This window comes from Pteronotus mesoamericanus, unplaced genomic scaffold (genome assembly GCF_021234165.1).
Source record: "Pteronotus mesoamericanus isolate MK-2021 breed Mesoamerican mustached bat unplaced genomic scaffold, CSHL_Meso_final scaffold_174, whole genome shotgun sequence".
Taxonomy (NCBI): Eukaryota; Metazoa; Chordata; class Mammalia; order Chiroptera; family Mormoopidae; genus Pteronotus; species Pteronotus mesoamericanus.
In genome coordinates, this window is record NW_026555309.1 from 41,163,358 (window position 1) to 41,182,282 (window position 18,925).

An 18,925-nucleotide genomic window follows, 5' to 3' on the forward strand; every position below is an offset into this window, starting at 1 on the left:
TTTTAAGATTGTTGGTTTTGGAGGAAGGTTTTTGCCAGTTTTTGCCTTAATAAAATAATTTTTAAGATTGTTGGTTTTGGAGGTGTGAGAACATCTCACTCCTTTCCTGAAAATTGAGCTCAGGATGCAACCTCATTGGTACGCAATGTGTTTCTGTTGAGAACATTATCTGCCTACTTTGTAAAACAGTTAATCAATCATCGGCACGTGTTACAGAAAGATGGGGTGATCGGAGAAATAACTTAAATTACTTCCTTGCTTACCTAACCAAAACCCAAACCCGCCAACCAAACAGACAAACAGAACAGCTCATCACTAATTTCTCCCTGTACTGGTCCAATCAGGAGTAAGAGTAAGAACGGCAGATAAGTGTGTATCCTAGAAGAGGTTAGCAGTACCATTTATATAGTGTAAAGTCATGCAAACCATGCGTCAAAGGAAGCGGCTTCACTGTGGTGACATGGGGGACAGGCCATGACAAGCCCCTGCCTGGGAGGGGGCATCACGCACATGCATGTGTTTGATGCAGCCACCGGTGACCTCACTGGTAGGTGTCGGGTGTGAGAGCAAGTGAGCTATACAAAGTCTGTCTACATTACAAGGAGGAGTCAGCCCATGACCCCCTTTACATGGGCTTGTTGGAAGGGGTCCATATGGAATCAGAAATCCCGTCCCCCGTGGACGACAGCGGCATGGAGCCGCTGGGAGTGAAGGGGTCTGTGTCGGTGTCTGTCTCACCCTCAGCGAGGTACCGCTTCTCCCTCATCCAGCTCGAGCCCCCGCTGGGGCCGAACACGTCATCTCTGTCTTGGGAGATGCTGAAGCCACTTGGAGACCGTTCCAGCTCCTCGTGGTTGACCGACATCAGGGACAGGGGTGTGTCACTGTCCCGTGTGATGCTGCGTCTCTGCCGCGGGGAGACCCGGTCCGAGCAGGGGTCAGCTGGAGACGGGCGGCTCCCCCGGGAGTCGAGAAGAGTCAAGATGGGCAGGACGGTGGGCCTTTCCATAGACGGTGTTGTCGAGGAGCAGAGGGTTGCTTGAACCTTCCCAGAACTGGGCCCCCCTCGGGGCAGGTTCGCGGGGTCGTGGGCGAGGAACCCATAGGGGCTGACTCTGTCGATGGGCACCTGGTGGAAGCTGTAGGGGGGATCGGGAGTGCCTGTCTCGGAATAGTTGCAAATGATGGTTTTCAAGTCAGAATCCCTGTGGTCCCCTTTCTTCTCCACCTCGGCTGGTGAGGGGGTTCCCTTGGTTGGGTCGTAGTCCGTGGCATGCACCTGCAACCGCTCCATGTGTTGCATGTGCATGTCCACAAGGAAATCCAGTTTCTTCCCCATGTCATGAACCTGGAAAATATAAGGAAACAGGAATCACTGCTTTCTCTGGGGGCGGGAGCTTGTCATTGGCTAGGAGAAAATACAACAGCACTCAATTTTCAGAAAGGAGAAGTGTCCTTGCCAGTCCTCATACTAACAACAGCTAATTATTCTGTGACTCCTCATTTCAAGGCCTGAGCATGTCTTAGTGCAAATCTAGAAACAACCTAGGCCACCTGAGCAAAGGCTGGATGCAGGGAGAGAATTCGAGGACAAGCGTTACAGGGCTTCTCTGTCCCTGAAGAGGAGGACGTGGCCTTGCAGCTGGCTGTGTGGGTTACGGAGCGGGAGTCCTTGATCTGCAAACGTTCCCTTAGGCAGAAGCATGGGGATTGTTGTTGTCTGTCGCTCCTATGTGGTGACGGAAGCCCCAAAGGTGCGGGGCGGTGGTGAGCAAGCACTAAGCTCTCAGAACTAGGGGCCTCGCCTAGGGCCTTGGGGGCTGGTGGAACCCACGGGGAGGTAAGCTCCGTCTGCTCCTCCCCTACCAATTTGAGAATGTATTTAATCTCTGTGAGTTCGTGCGTGTGTGAGAGAGAAACGTTCTCTCCCCAGCAAGTCATGCTCACCTGCAAGCACCGCGGGCAGGGGCTGCATCCCCTCTAACAGAATTAGGTAATGGCTGAGTGGTACCCAAGCCTAAGAGTAACCGATGCTGTCACAGCAGCTGGCAAGACTGCAACTCTTCTCTATGCACGTTAAAGGCATTACCTCATTTAATATTTTTACACCCCCATGAAGTGAATACTGTTATGATCTCTATTTTGCAGGTGAGGAAACAGAGGCACTAACAGAGGAACTAACTTCTCAAAAGTCACAGAGCGAGTAAATGGAAGAGCTGAGATTGTTTTTAGACATAAATTAAAATTTTAAAATGAAAACTGATATTCTTGATAGGCCCCAAAAGAATAAGCATAGAATTTTTCTCTGACCTTGCCTGCACAGACCCAGTTTGGGGTTATGAATAGAAGAAAGGCATCCTAATGGAAATCGACGGTCCCACTTACCCAGTGTAAAACCTGGCACCCTGGGCTAAAGGAGCCAGGGAATGAGCGGGGGAAGGGAATGAGCCTTTTCTTAGGGTGACACTGTGAAGCACATGAGAATAGCAGCGGCCACCGGTTGAGTGCTGACCGTATGCCAGCTACCACTCTAGGTAATTCACGTACGCCAACTCATTTAATTTTCACAGCAGCCTTATGAGGTATTAAAGTCCCCATTTTACAGATGAGGACACGGAGGCTCAGGACCATTCATTCATGTGCATGTGATCACCCAGCCAGTAAATATGAAACCAGGGACTGAGTTTCCACATCCTTTTTGGAAATGGCAGGTACTCATGTATGTTACTGACTTACGGGGGGAAATGACAAATGGACAACAATCTTGTATACTGGTTCCTTAGTGAGGGAAAGGAAAGCCTTACCTGTCTCTCGACTCTCACAAACTTTCCCATCATGCTTTGGTCTTCAGTTTCTGACGTGGACGCTCTGGCCACATACGGTTCGTTCCTAGGAAAGAGCCAACAGCCCTGTAAGATTGTTACACCTCCTTTTGCTTCATAAGGCCATTTCAGCTTGGCAGGCCATGGTCCCTGGAGAGAGTATTCCCACGCCCACCCTTATGCCCCGCCCCATTCTGGAGGCACACGTGAGTCAGGAAAGTGAATGGAGCCCCTAACTGTGCTGAGAGGGTCTGATTCCTTGAAGCGACTTTCTTTTGCCTTCGGTCTCAGACTGCTGCTCGAGAGTGTGCGGGGCCGTGGGGAAGGGGTGGTCTGATCTCTGAAATACTATACAGTGCGGGGGGATCAATATTTCATTGGTTCCATTTTGTTAAGAGTGGAAATCAGAGGCTGAATCTAGAAAATGATGGGAAAGATGGTGTTGGAAGGAATGGGGCTAGAACGTACGCTGCGTTTGCTCTTCGGAGATGCTCAAGTGCACTCTGTCTGCATGCCAGTTGGATTCAGTGTTGTTAGGCTCTGTGTAGAAGAACGCTTTCGGGGGAGTCAAAGCCGCTCACATGAACCACTGTCTAGGAAGCTGATTTTCTCTCCCAGGCTACCGGCACCTGCTCAGTCCCCCGTCTCTCTTTGGGTGGGCAACCTTGAATTGTGCTATATCAGCCCACCAGTGTTTTTTGTATCCCACACAGGGTTCTAGAACACTTAAGCCATCTCAAAAAAGGGTATTTAACTTAATATTTGGATAATCAGTTTTTTCTCTAAAAACAGACTATCTGGAAACAGGATCTCCCTTCCTAAAATTAGCAACAGAACAGAGTGACAGTTACCTCCTTTGGATGGGGGACGGGTCCCCTAGGTCCCCACAGTCCACCCCTTCCAATCCCATCCCCAAGACTGATGCTGAAGGTCAGGCGACTTTATCGTCATGGATACACTCTTGGTTTCTTTATACTAAGGAGCCTTATTATTACAGGGTGCCTCATATTTCTTATGCCTTACTCGCTTTGTTCATTTATGTTATCTGCTTTGATGACATCTGGGAATAAAGATGTGCATGTTCAACTGAACATGGTCGCCAAAGCACGGAAACAACCTAAGTGTCCTTTGATAGGTGATTAGATAAAGATTGGCACGTGTATATGATGGAATACTACTCAGCCACAAGAAAGGATGAAACGCTACCATTTGTGACAATGTGGGTCTTACGTGAAATAAATCAAATGGAAAAGGACAAGAACTATATGATTTCACTCATATGTTGGATATAAAATAGAAAGCAACAAATAAATGAACTCATAGATACAAATGACAGTATGGCGGTTCCCAGAAGGGAAGGGGGTAGGGAGGATGAAGAAGGTGAAGGGGGTCAAACTTCTGGTGATGGAGGGAGACCAGACTTTGGGTGGCGAGCACACAATGCAATATGCAGATAATGTATCCCAGGCACTTGTCCACTTGGAACATATAATGTTATTAACCAATGTCACCCCAATACATTTAACAAACAAGAAGCGTAAATTCAGGCGGTGGGCTTTCTGAAAGATGCTCCTTGTTCCTCAGGGCCTATAAAAGGAAACCCTTCAAACTGGGTAGAGCAGAGCTGCTCTGCGGAGGGACTGAGCTCGGAGCTCTGCCCGGCACAACGGTGTGGGGGCCCTGAGAGCTGGCTCCCTTCTGCAGCTTTGTTCAGGGATGGCAGCCCGCCCCCCAGGGTGATGATGCAGGAAAAGCCAAAACAGCTGACCAGGAATGCCTGGGGCTCTGCTAACAGGAAGTATTCTTTTGGCTCCAATAAAACCCATAAATACCCTCTCATTTTAGGAAAGAGAAACCATTATTTTCATTTTCAATAACCACAAAAAATGTGTCTCCCACATGGTCTGGGTAGAGGAGCAGGAAGCCGCTTGCACAGAAACCTTTCAAACAGCCACAAATCAGAAGAACCTTCCAACTCTTTCTCTCCATTTTATGTGGGAGACTGGCACCCTCACCCCGCCATAGAGGAACCATGGAGCCTTGGGGGCGGGGACGCCCCACGGGCTGTGGCCCCGCACGGCCTGCTCGTCAATGTCCACAGACCCCACCTGGGAGACTGCTGGGACGGGTAGGTGAACGCTGTCCCTTTCTGAGACTTCTTATGTTTTGGAGTGGATGGCGGTCCAGGGGTGAAAATCATATCTATTCTGGAAGAGAGCACACAGTGAGGGGGATTAAATGACAAAGAGGTTCACACGCACGGAGAGGAAAGCAATTCATTCGGATGCCTCTTCAGTCAGGGACGGAGTTGGAATATAGAATTAAAGAGACAACAGGGGGAGGGGACAGAGAGAAAAACAAAGAGAGAAAGGAAAAACACATTTTCCTTATTTTTGGCCTGGTGGTGCTGAGGGGAGAGGGAGACAGCCAAGCCACTGAGACAGGGAGAGGGTGCGCCTCCCTATTATTTATAGGAAACGTCATGTGTGTGGCGAGCCCATCTGGTCCTCCAGTTCCTTTATGTCTCCCCAAACACCCAGCCAGGCAGTGCTTCCCGCTAAACCCTGCTCCTGGGTCTCAGCCCGGCAGGTCTCTGCTGCCCGCAGGCTGCCCTGGCCCCGGGGGCGAAGCTCAGACCCTGGCGCCACACCCTGCTCCTCTGCTGCTGGGGCCCCAGCTCCCCACCCACGCAGCTCCCAACGCAACAAGAGACAAATGCCCCCACGCACTGCATTGCTGAGCAGGGCCGGGATATGGGAGCAGCCCTGCAGGCTCGTCACAGGCCCAGGACCACGAAGACGCGCACCCAGAGGTAGCCACGGCCACTCGGTGTCCGCAAGCCCAGCTGTTCTCTCCTGACAGCACCGGGGACTGGGTCACCCTCCCTCTCTCCCTGGCCTCCTCCACTACCAGGGTCGCTGGGGCCATGCAATCATCCGCCAGGCAGTCAGCCTTCTGCCATGACGCATGGGGACACATTGGCGAGATAAAGATCAAAAATCTTAAAGGTCCACTTGACATTCAGGTGAGCCTGTATCTTGGAGTAGGCATGTCCCAGACGTCAGGTTCCTCTGGTCTCTCAGAGAGCCATATTTGCAGAAGTAACAGCATGTTAGGCTCAGAGCTTGTCCACATGCCCATTGGTTAAGTAGACACTAAGTGTCAACTGTGTGCCCCCCTCTATGCTAGGCGGTCACAGCTGATCTTCCAGTTAGAGATAAAGCAAGGTCACAAATAAGCTTCCCTCCAACCCGACAGCATCGCTAACTTCCAACTCGTCAAATGTGAAGGTCCTGGTAACTCTGCGGGACACCCCAGTGAGGAAATATTATTCAGATGAAGAGACTGAGGTCCAGAGAGGACCTGACTCGTCTTCACTGGAAATTTCAGAGCATGAGCTTCAAGGAGGCCTTTGTTTTCTTAACATCGGTTCTATGACTCCTGGCAGCATATTTTCCTATATTTTTTAAATGATTTTCCTTTTTAAAAAAGATGTCACAATTCATTAAAGAGTCAATAAATCTAAGAAGTAGGAAAAAAATCACAAATGGACCCATCAGCTCCTGTATAGCCACGGGAATCCTTTGGGGGCCATCCTACTCCTTCCTCTAGGCCCCTGATGGAAGAGTGTACATGTTGTGTGCATTTCTGAGTAAATGCATGTGTGTATGTACTTGTGATCATATTGTACATATATATGACTTAATATCCTCACAAGATCAAGGCAGAGTGTGTGTGTGTGTGTGTGTGTATAATGATATATAAATATATAATTTATATATACTTTATATAAATATAATCCTACATGTACATATGTACAAGTATTTATATCTATGTCAGTGTATTGTCAGTAATTATATTGTGGACATATTCACAGATCATAAAATTTTTTCACCTCTCTCTATATTTTGTTAACGTCATTTAATGGCTACCTAATTTAAATGAGAGCAGATGCTGTTCTTTCCTTGACCATTACTGTATAACTGAGGAGGTACGCTGTTAGAGAGGATAGAAGCTTTGCAACCAGTCAAACCTGGTTCGAACATTCCATTTCTGCCACCTACTACCTGGGTAATTTTGGGTAAGTCCTTTGCCCTTTGAGCTTTGGTTTCATCATTGGTAAAATGGCAGCTGTAACACACTACCTTATGGAATTATAAGGGATTAGACACACGAAGGTAGAGGCCCCGGGTGGTCAAGAAAAATGGTGGCAATTGGTTGGGTATTTATTCTGTTTTCGTATTTTTGCTATTAGAAATAACACCTGATGCTCATTTTTTCAATACGTTGAAAAATTTATATTTAGAATGAGCCAGCTGGACTCCATTTAGATGATTCCTATTTTGCTGGCAACATTCAAAGCATCCTAGTCAGGGGCCAGTTGGACATATGCTTTCTTGCCATGAGGCCTCATCAGGGTGTCGACCTTGGCCTGACAATGTCACAGAGCTTTCTTCCAGCCTGTTTGATCTGGAGCTGATTGGCTCTGACATCCACAATGTTTGATGGACATATCTTTTCTTAAAATTTCTCCCCTGCACTTTGGATTCTTCCGATATGTCTTTCACCCTCCATTCTCAAGGTCAGCGATTGATTCCTTAGCAGTCGGGAAAGCACAGCCCTTCTGGATGCGACTGCCTTACCTCGTTTGAAGGTACTTTATTCTGGAAAGCATGTCGAGGTGCCCTGCGGAATACTGCTCAATCACATCCTTCACGTCGTAAGGCCTCAAGGTCTCCTTGAATTTTTTTTTATAGAGACGGAATTGTAAAATTCTGTAAGGTGAAATAGAGACAGTTGTGTGGCATGCGTAGAGACTGAAGGAAACGATAAGCAAGGACTAGCCAACTCGGGGGCGGTGGGGGAGAAAAGAATCAAAGAGAAAAGGACCTGAAATTCCAATTCCTGGTCCTGCTCCAGCCTTTCAAACCACACAGAACAGGCTGGTTAGAACCACGCCTCCGCGACCGCCTCCCTTCAATCATTTGCATAAGAACAAAATCACAGCAACCCTAAAGGTTAACATTTACTGAGGATTCATTACCGACACTGAGCTAAGTATTTAATGAAAAATCTGCTAATAGATCGATTTGTGGACCATGAAACCATCACCCCGAGAGCTTCAGCATCTGCTCGGGGCCATTTGCTCATCACGTCAGAGCTGTCCTCATACCCTGGGCTGCATGCTGACAAGGCCGAGCGTGGAATCACGGTGCCACGCTGCCTGCTGACCATGTGAGGAGAGGTGACATCTCTCTTCCTGAATGGCCTCCTTGATGCTTTGGCTTGTAGGCTCTTCATAAAAAAGAGAAACTAGCTTCTGTTCCCCAAGTTTTCTCAGGGGACACTCAGAACTCATAGAGGGCAAACCCTCACCTCCACCTTCCCGGGAACCAATAACGTCACGCCAGGTGGCTACTGCTCCTTGACAACCCCATCCTGAGCTCGACTCCCACTGAGACGGTGTCAACTAAACCCCTAACCCCAGGTCGGCGCTAGGAACCACCACCGACCCCAATCCCCCACCCCCCTCCATCTAGTGCTTGCATGGGCCTTTATTGATGGGGCATTCAAAGTGCATTTTGTCTGTCATAGCCTGTAAAACCTCTTTGACATATTGATTAAACAATCCAATTAACTTGCCCTCCTTCCTAACCTTGTGCCATTTTATGAGCCTGCCTTTTGCATAACTCCATCTAAGGCAGGTGTCAGAACCACGCCTCAAAGGCCGGGCCTGGCCCCCTGCCTGAGTCTGAGAGTAAAGTAACGTTGAAACACAGCCACAGCCAATCACTTCTGTACTGTCTACGGTGCTGCAAAGTCAGGGTTGAATACATACCACAAAGCCGAAAATATTTATTACCCGATTCTTTACGGAAAAAGTTTGCCTGTCCCAAACTAAGACATCACTGGAAATGTTAAAAAGGGTAGAGCAGAAGCCAGACCACGGAGCACCCCAGCAGAGGGACAGACCCCCTCCAGGGTGACACACGTTCACCCACGGGTCTTGCTGAACGAGGTCATTCAACCGGAGACCAAGCCTGGCAGTCCTGTTTCATCCAGCCATTATCTCTGTCACATTGTGCATGATAGTGTCATGAGGAAGCAAGTCAATGGCTTTGTCGAGGCCCACAGATTATAACGCTCCTGTGTTTCCCTGACCGACTGGACTGGGAACCTTGCTGAAAATATCACAGCTAGTTCTTGGAAAAACAATGCAGTTTCTAAGTTCACTGCCACCATTGTGTGGTTTTACAAGCCCATATTCTGATCAAAGTTTTCTTTCAGAAACAGCATGTTTTTATTTTCTTATAGAATTCTAAAGCAAAACAGATATAGGCAGAGCGGATTATTGTCTCGTCTGACACAGATAAAAAAAAATCCTATTATTGGTTACCTTGTCAAAAATTCTAATTAAAAAGAACTAGGTGGGTGAAAACAGAAGAAAAGCTATTTTGAGTAAGAGGCCTATCCAGGAAGAAACCTCCACGTCATGATAGCCAACCCCCCAACATCCTTTACAATAAACAGTGGCCAAAGCCAGACAGGAGCATGACAGCTGGGAATAGTGTCAGGAGCCCATGGGGGCACTTTGTCAACAGGCGAGCAATGAGTCACCCAAGATGACTCGGGGATGTGCAAATCACTTCTCTCTAGGCAGTGGCCCCCGTGGGGTACTGACATACTCTTACATCTGCCGCAGAGGCTCCCTGACCACTTTCCCAAAGCCAAGAGCATGTCACAAAGCCGTGTCCTGTGGCGCTGAGCTGGGGCCTGGCTGGGTAGCCCAACAGCAGGGAGGAAGTGGAGTGGCCTTACCTCACAGCTCGGATGACAACCTTCAGGGTGGGGATCATGTCTTCGACAAGGAAGTCACTCCCGTAGTCCCTGTCTTCTGCCGCGGGATCGCCCGTCCCGGCATCTGGGAGGGAGACACACGTATCAAATGGCAGGCCACAGCGCTTGGAAAGGCACAGGGGCCTGGTTCAGTCACAGCCTTCCACGCTTAGCCTCCAGGGCCCTCGCTCCCACCTCCAGGGACCCTGCAGATTCTCCAGTGGTGACATCACTCAGTCTCTCTCAGCATCCCACCTTCTAGGACCCAGAAGTCCCAGTCCGAGGGGCCTGCAGTTCAGGACTGCTGGTTGGGGGAGAGGACTTGGAGAGAGGCGACGTGAGTCCCGGGGTTCCACAGGACTTGGAGGTGGCAAGGGCACACATGTGGCACTAGTTCAGATTCTTGCTCTTTCAGTCATTAGTCCTGTGACCTTGGGGAGGCCACTTTCTGAGCCCTGCGTGGCTCCTACAGCCCTCGAAGGTGCTCTTCTGATCCACCTGCCCCCCCCCCCCCGAGGAGTGCCAAGGCTGCCTGGTCTCTAGATCACTCTGCACCCGGCCCTCCCCCTCCTTCAGGGGGCCCTCCATGCCAACACACCCATCACTGCTACCCTAGGGACCTGGGTGAGAGGCCCCTAAACTCCCTGCTGGTCTACACAGACGCATGGGGTGATTACAGCCAGGAGAACAGCTACCTGGGAGTCCCCTGCCCTGGGGGCTGGGGGCACAGGTTGCAGATGCCTCTAGCCCAGGGACATAAATGGGATGAGAAGTTGGTTCAGGGAGGGTAGGGAATGGGCTACTTTGCAGACTGGAGGGTCCTTTGATGGGGGAGGGAAGGAGCAAGGGAGGGGGCCAGGGAGAGGCAGGGGGAGGTCTCGGGCAGCGAGGAGGAAGGCCTTACCTTCGGAACTCTGCCAGAAAGCGTAGGCTTTCATGCGGAAGGCGGTGCGGAAACGCTCTTTATTGTTTAAGCCAACAGGCTTTGGTTCTTTAGAAGGACTTTCTTCTATGGCATCTACATTCAGAGGGGTAAATAGCTTTCCTTTAGTATTGCTACCACGAGGATTAGAAAGGCGAACCCGATCCAAGAGACCCAGCTTTTGGCTACAAAATAAGCAAAAGTGAACAATTTTCCTCCTTGAGTGCAGGCTTTCGGAACTCCCCGTCCCTCTCCATAAAGACTCACACACGCTCCTCCACGCACGAGTGGGGCGGGCGCCCTCCACGCCACGCCTGGTGGAGAGGCTTGGGCGGGGCTGGGTTCGGACCGAGCTCGGCAATGTACTAGCTATGACACCTGGGGCACATTTCTTAACTCCTCTGCACTCCCGTTCCCCTTCTGCGTACGTGGAGCTTCGACGAAAAATGCCGCTCGTCATCACACGCAGCAAAGCCTCATCCCTTCTCCATTCCCATCTCCTCAGCCTCAGTAACTTCCTTTGGACCACTCCGCGTGCCCAGACAGCGGCTTGCACAGGAAAAGCCTGATCGAATGTCCCTTGAGCAGAGTTAAGTAACATAAATTGCATGAAGCTGATACCCTAAGTTGCAGACACTCTTCCATATATAGAATTTAGGGGGTGTCCATGAGCTTGGATGGGGAAAGCACAGTTCCTTTAATTCGCTAACATCTAACTGAAATTGAGCACATCTTTCTATGTTGCGATTGTAGGTCATAAGCCCCAGTCATATCCTGAATGCCCCTGTCATATGCTGTGACTTTCCGCAACAGAAATGTCACAGGTCATTTTATATCCTGTTATCTCCAGGCCTGGCCGTGCTTGTCGCAGCTCCAAAGTTACGGTAGCATGCCACCAGGTCTTATCACCCGATTTGTGACAGAGAAGCATGTACATGACCTCATCTCAAATGTTTAAATATTTTGATGGCTATGTTTCCATATAGTGTTGACCCTTGAACGACTTGGGTTTAGCCGTGCAGATTCACTTAGAGTGGATTTTTAAGAATAAACATAGAGCTGGCCCTCTGTATTCCCCTGGTTTCACATCTACAGATTCAACACACTGAGGATCAAAACAGTATTGTTGATCTGCACTTCAGAATCCACAGATACAGTGGGCTAACCGTAGGCGTTCATCTTTGCCATTTCGTAAGAAACTTGACTCTGTGGATTTGGGTGTCCGTGGGGGTCCTGGAACCAATACCAGGGATGACTGTAGTTACATTTTTGGGGAGTCCAAATTCATGGTCATGGATTTTTGACCGTGAGGGTCAGTCCTCCAACCCCTGTGTTATTCAAGGGTCCACTGCAGCCAGTTTGTTTTTTTTGTAACTGCATGCACTTTATTTATGGATTCAAAATTGGGACTCGGAGAAAGGGTCCCTGGATGCCATCCTACTGCCCAAAGTGTTCTTGGCACAGAAAAAAAAAACCAGTTAATAAGTCCAACATAAAGTTGTCCTGGTACAAACCCAGCTGCACCTTGACTTGATGTCCAGCTCTACCCTCTAGCATCTGGATGACCCCGGGCACATCAGTGAGCCTGGGCACATCTGTGAGCCTCAGTTACCTCATCCTGAAAATAGGGAGAAGCATTCCTGCTTCACCTGATCGCTGTGAGATGATACTGGTCAGGATCTGGCATAGAGCCTGGCACATAGTAGGTGCTCTATAAATGTGAATTTCTTCCTTCTATTTCTCAGCCCTGCAGGCATGAGGGATGAAGTCCTTCCGGTGCAGCGCACACCAGAGAGAAGCCAAACTGTGTGTTTTCACACATCAACATACTTGGCTCAGTGGCTTCCTCTCTATCACCCTCACAGGGCTTGTCACACAGTAGGCGCACCATGCACTTGTGGAATAATCGCACGAGTGAATGAATGTGGGTTGTCGAATCAGCTCTGCACTGGACCAAGATAATTTAGTGTTTCTAAAGAGGGTGTCTGATTATTACAGCTATGTGCTTGGTGCCAGAAACTGCTGATGTCTTTGTGCTCTGGTGTGGTGAGGAGGCCACGGGTGTCAGAGATGCAGAGGAGGCTGGGACTCCCCCCAAGAAAGCAGGTGCCCGATGCTCCCTGAGTACCAGGTCCCCGTGGGTTAAGTGAGTCTAACGACACTGGCTTCCCGGAGGCCTGGGGAGCATTGCACATAATAACATCTGTCACGTTTCTTGCCTTCAGCCTGGCCCTGAGATCACACAAATAAATGAGTGAACATATGCCTGAACCTCTGTTGTTCCTAACTCCCTCTGGATGGTTCTCTCTCACCCTGCACCACTACAGGAATAACCTGCTCAGGGTCAATTCGGAGAAATTCCAACACCCAGAGAGCCCACTGTCCCTGACCTGAAGTCACAGTTTTCTAACCTGCTTTCCCCACTGGAACTAGATGAATGACTCATAGGACAAAGAATGACATATCAGGGTCGGCGGCTAAATAGACTGGACCAGGCAGGAAATCGACTGAACAGACATGGAAGACTTTCCTACCTACGAGTAAGTAAAGGGGACTGTAGGCCGGTCACTTCCCAGGCCCCCTTCTTCCTGCCCCTGCCTACATGTCTTGAGGGTCCGTCACTCCCTGCTCACCGAGCCCTTGCTGGTCCCCAAGCCTCCTCCTGCACGGCTGGGTACGCAGGTGCCTTAGCTCGTCATGCCCATTCTTGCCTCTTCAGCAACCTCCTTCCCATCTGCCCTTTCAAACTGCCTGAGCACCCCGCTTGACACGCTGTGCTTTTCCCTGTCACAGAGTGCAACACACTGTGGGGAGACGGTGCATTCCCACGTCTGCCCACCCCGCTAGACTGTGCAGTCCGAGCGCAGACTCTGCCTGGTTCTCTCTGAACCCAGCACACGCACGCCCCTGCTCGGCACATCCTGATGTGCAGGTTGCAGGGAAAACCATGGGCTTTAGGCCAATAGTAGCCTGGGTGGAAAAGTCCTGGGGAGGATGTGCCCCAGGACAGCGGACCCATCCTCTCTGGTCCCCCACTTCCTCTCCTGCACGACAGTGATAATCAGCCCTCGCTGCTCACGGCTGATCAAGGGTTAAGCCGGGAGTGCGTGGAGAGTGCTGAGCCACTGTCTAGGATGGGAGAAGCCTTCCAGAAACGCTGGCTGTCATTATCTCGGGAAAGAATCCTCTCCCCACATCGGCAGGAGGAGGCTAATGATGTGTGAAAAGGGAGGATGAAATTTCCCGTGCCACAATAAAATGTCATCTTTGTTTAATAAACTGAAACGAGTTCTTGGGATTTATGTACTATTTTACAGTATTCCTTTTAATTTCTTTTTATTTTTCTATTAGGGTTGACATTCTATATCATATTATTTTACAGCACTTCTTCACCGCTAGTCTCCAACACGCCCCACTGTCACTGAACTTGACCTTGGCAGGAGAGAAGTATATGAAGACTTAATTCCAGATAAACTCAGCAGGATGAACGTAACGGCAGCCACTCCCCCTGGCATGAAATCTCAGCGTAAGTGCTGAGCGGACTCTCTGGGTTCTATCTGGGCTGAATTTAGGTTTCGCTTGTTCGGCATTTCAATGGCTCATTGCAGCCGCTAAGAGTCGGAAGGGCTGTGGCTGTGCTCACTGAATACCCCGCTGGTCACAGAGGGTGGTTTATAAGAGATGGGTTCCGTCAGCACCAGGAATCCAGGGGCGCTGGGCGCCGATCAGAACCTCAGCTCTGAATCACTCGCAGCCATTGCATGGGAGAGGCTTGTGGAACCCTCCCTCCAGCAAAGTGGGTCACCAGCTTACTGCTGCATTGTGTTGCCTGAACTCTCAGACCTCACAGGGTAACCAAGGACAGGGCACAGCGCACCCCTGAAATTCAAAACCAATCTCCGCCTTCCTCTGTATGGATTTGCAGGGCCCAATGCAGGTCTCAGGCTTGGAGGTGCTGCGGGCCGGGCAAGGAAAGCCCTCCCTGGGGCTGACACCAGGTCCCCTTGGAAAGCTGGGGTCCCTGATTGGTTCAGCACAGATAGGCTACCTTGAAACATGAATTGGAAAACCTGGAACTAAATGGACTGGGGACGGGAAAGTAAAACCAAGGGTGTTCTGTCCTGGCAGAGGTTCATGTCCTGGGCCCTGGGCTCAGATCTCAGCCCCAGGGAAGTCCAGCCACAGCTTCGGGCAGGTCCCTGACGTCACCCTTCCCGGCCTTTGCCTGTGTTGTGACCTGTACCTAGGAAAACCTTCGTCCATAAAAGACTCTGAAGTTTTTATCTGAAAGTTGGCCAGAGTTAGTGGAAAGCGTTGCGAAGCTCACTGTCTCCCCAGAGGGAGCCTGCTTTACCCAGCACACGCAGCCTGTATTTTGATCCTTCTTGAAACTCCTGTGTCTATTTTTCAATTGGTTCATAATTCAGAGGGAATGGGGTGCTACAAATCGGCACTCCCCCATGTCCCAAAGGGAAACACTGAGACTAAGCCCTGGGACATGTCGGAAATCGGTCTGAGGCTAAACAAAACTGGCCCAAGTCCCATCTCTGCATGTCAGTTACTCAGAGCCTGGTACCAGTGTTACAGGGTCTGGATGGCAGAAAATACTAAGAGCAATGGATTGGGTCCAAGGGTGTTATTTTGCTCTGCGTAACAATTTTCTTATTGGTAAAATGAGGGGCTTGGCTTAATTGAACTTTCCATTCCTGCACACCTTTAACAGTCATTGATTCTAGGGCACGGAAGAGATTTATTGCCAGCCTCATCCATCATCCTGTGAGATGAACTGCATGGGGCTGATGTCACAGGGAGAAGGCAAAATGTGAATTACAGCGTCTGATCAAATGCTCCCTCACTCCGTAGTATACCCTGGCTCTGAGCCTCGCCCTGCCTGCACAGCCCTCTCTCACGGTAGGCACTCCAGCTACGTGAGCCAAGAAAAGGCAGGAGAAAACATAATGGATTAGGCTAACTGTTCCCAACAACTGTGAGGATCAGCTTAGTGGCTGGGACCATGGACTACAAAGATAGATCAACTTGATCGAGTCCTACCCTTGCTACGTTCTTAGCTATGTGACTTTGTGTAAGTCACTTGCCTCTTTGAACCTCAGTTTCCTCCTATAAAATGAGAATTAAACATAGGGTCTACTTATGGGCTCGCTATGAGGGCTAGATGATCTTAGAACGATAAATTCTTTATAAGTGATTGTTATTATACCTGAATTCTCTGAGCCAAAGAATGATCGTCCACTAAAATTGACAGCTTTGCATTGGGAAGGACATAATACAAGACAGGGATAAAGAGCTGCCTGAACACACTTCCTCCCTTTCCAAAGGCAGACAAAGAGAAGAGTCTTGGAGCCTGCTGTGCAGGCTGACTTATTTGAGAATGCAAAGTGAGCAGCTGGGCTCAAGCAAACAGTTATTGTCTACAGCTACCTGTTTCAAAAATTCAAAATAAAATGCTAGTTCCTCTCAGACAAAAGCCTTTATTCATCAGCAGGGCTGCACATGCAATGAATAGTCATGACGGATGTTGAAAATGATGTCCTTAACACAAAATATCAGTCTCTTCTGGCATAATCTATAGAATAAATGAGGCTTGGTGTGGTTTGTTGTTGATGTTCTGTAATGCAACACTACTTTGAGGGATTTGAGAATTCATGGGTAGAGCTGATGCCTGTCACGGGCAACTATAATTTTTGTCCACTCCGTGTTTCATCCCTATTCTTCAAGAAAAAGGGGCCATATTCTACTCAGGAGCCGATTCCTCTAACTTCAGCCCAGTGACTCTAATGCGGGCTGCCAATCATAGCATTGTGAACTCACGCCCATTCTCTCTCACAGGCAAGCACATGACCCAGAGCCGGGCTGGTCATAGCCTCTTACTCTCTGAGCCGTAAAGACTGTTCAACGTGTGCACATGTGACACACACCGGGCCAATCTAAGTGCTTCCCTGGGAATTTTCAAATCGGAGCTGGGTGGAGTCAAAGGGGAAAATGTACCCTGCCTGCATCCTGGGGCTGCCTGCATCCAGACTTCATCAGGACGGTGAAAGTCAGCTGAAAGAGTGAGGCCAAAAAGAGAAGGAGAGACAAGAGAAGAGAGAAATCCCAGAAGGTCCAATTCCTGACTTCCCAGGGGCTCCCATTGTGTCTGACAGGTGGCCCTCGAGCCATTACGCATTCCTCCTGGTCTAAGCCAGGTTCAGCTGGGTGTATGACACCAGGGGAATGAAGTTTGTCCGTGCACGCATGCCTCCATCCACCCACATGCGCATGTTTTCAGCAAGCCTCACAGTGCCTCCATCTGGGGCTTCATTAACCCCGTGCACGCTGATGCTCTGCGTGCATGGTCCAGGTTGACTGACTTTTATCCCTGTCTGTATAGAAAAGGCTCTAAAGGTAGATTTAGTACTTGGCAGTATCCACACCTGTGTGGTTTAAAACCCTGCTGGTCACGAGAGAAGGACGTGGAAGAGCACCCGCTGGGGGCCTGAGACCTGGGCTGTGTGGCTCCTGGGGCTGATGGGCTCTGTAACTTGGGGTGAGCCTGCCCTCCTGGGGTGGGGGGTGCCTCGCTTTCTGTAAAAGCACCCGGAAGAGGGTCTCTGAGGCATCCTCCCGCTCTGCCTCAGCGAGCCATGAGCCGCTGCAGGCACCGGCGGGGGTGTCCAGCCTGTGACCCATGGGCCGCCTGTGGCCCAGGATGGCTATGAATGTGACCCAACACACAATCATAAATTGACTTAAAATATTACGAGATTTTTTTGTGTGTGATTACATGTCATAATGTATTTAATGTGTGGTCCAAGACAACTCTTTTTCTTCCAGTGTGTCCCAGGGACACCAAAAGGCTGGCACCGCTGCTAGCAGATGTCCCATGATAGAGCCGTGGTCACTCCTCCAGTGCCCTCTACAGTCCCCACTGAGGCCCCCACATCCAAACAGCATCCAGGAAAGACACGCTCATCTGTTTGAAACAGGAGCAAAGAAGGCAGAAGGCTGAACTGTGGTTCTGCGTTGGAAGTTAGCCAGCGCGGCCTGTAACTTTCTTCAAGGTGGGATTACGGAGAGGGTGCGGCACCACGGGCCCATTCGAAAGGGCCTGACCCAGTTTCCCAAAGACCGCTGTCCTCAAGCGGCTCCCCTACAGGTTGGTCCAGGGCCCTGCTACCTCCTCTGTCCAAATCCCATCAGATCTAGAAGGACAGCAGTTAAGCTTAATGTCTAGGAGACTCTTTGCAAGGTCCCTGAGCAGTTTATCCCCAATAATAGGTTACAAATACATAGATTAAATGGATGTTTGCTAGAGATGGCCTTTCTTTATATAATCTGAAGCAGGGTCCAGTCTCCCTCATACTGGGGCATCTTCTTGAGAAGGACAGAGAGGGAGGGACAGAGAAACGCTCAGAACCCAGAAGCTCTGCCTAATAGCGAGTGTGCTTGACTGGGGAAACTTCTGCAGTGGTGAGGATCATATAGTCCTGACTCACGTTTTAAAAAACAATCTGTAAGCCCAAGAAGCAAATGGAGTAATATACAATGAAATAGCATGGTCTTAATTTGAATGTTGGTTTTGCCACCCAGTGAGCTGGGTGACCCAGAGGGAGAACTCAACCTCTCTGAGCCCTGCTCTCTTCAATCCAACAATGTGGAGAGGAGGATACATTGTGGTTGGGAGGACCCAATGAGATAACATGTGCAGGACTCCAGGCACAGAACCCAGACCCAAAGGGAAACTCAGGGGGTGCCTGTTGCTGTGATCACTACTAAGGTGTCTTTGAGTGAATTAATATGAGGTGGGCACAGGGAAGAGTGGTCCCAAAACCCTGCATGTGACCAGCATGGCCGCCCAGGGCCCTCCACCATATGGAACTGGACCCTCGCTCCCGACACAGTGGTGGGAAAAAGAAATTCATAATCAGAAACATACCTGGCTGCGGACTCCATATGTTCTTTCCTACAAGGAGAGGAGGAGAGAGAAAATAAAGCATCGATAACGTGGAACCCTCTCCCCCAATGTTGCCCTGAAGCTTCCCTTTGATGAAGATAGAGAAAGAGAGTGGAACTCAAGGACAAGATGGAGGCCTGGAGGGGACCAATGAATGACAGGGGCTTCCCCTGCTGGACCCCAGGTCCCCGCTGCTCTGCGCTCCGAGGTTCCCAGACCTTCACTCACTCATTCATCCAGAAAACAGTTGCCGAGCACCTTCTCTGCCCCGGGCCTTGTGCTGGGCTCCAGGGATTTGTTTAGCAATGGGGACAGGGCAGGAAACCAGGAACTTCATCATTTAGCAGCTACACACCCATTACGCTGTCACCACCATGGACATCAGTTGAC

At 49.8% G+C, this 18,925-nt stretch overlaps 1 protein-coding gene across 1 annotated transcript in view; it reads right to left on the reverse strand.

The window, feature by feature from the left end:
- Positions 1-625: 625 nt before the first annotated feature.
- The window catches only part of KCNQ3 (potassium voltage-gated channel subfamily Q member 3), a 192,580-nt gene continuing 174,280 nt past the window's right edge, over positions 626-18,925 (reverse strand). The window contains exons 9-15 of the mRNA XM_054590500.1: positions 18,518-18,544; positions 10,564-10,766; positions 9,642-9,744; positions 7,466-7,597; positions 4,931-5,029; positions 2,805-2,889; positions 626-1,348 (exon numbers count right to left, since the gene is read on the reverse strand). Coding sequence (XP_054446475.1) covers positions 626-1,348; positions 2,805-2,889; positions 4,931-5,029; positions 7,466-7,597; positions 9,642-9,744; positions 10,564-10,766; positions 18,518-18,544 — 1,372 coding nt within the window. The remainder of the gene's footprint in view (positions 1,349-2,804; positions 2,890-4,930; positions 5,030-7,465; positions 7,598-9,641; positions 9,745-10,563; positions 10,767-18,517; positions 18,545-18,925) is intronic.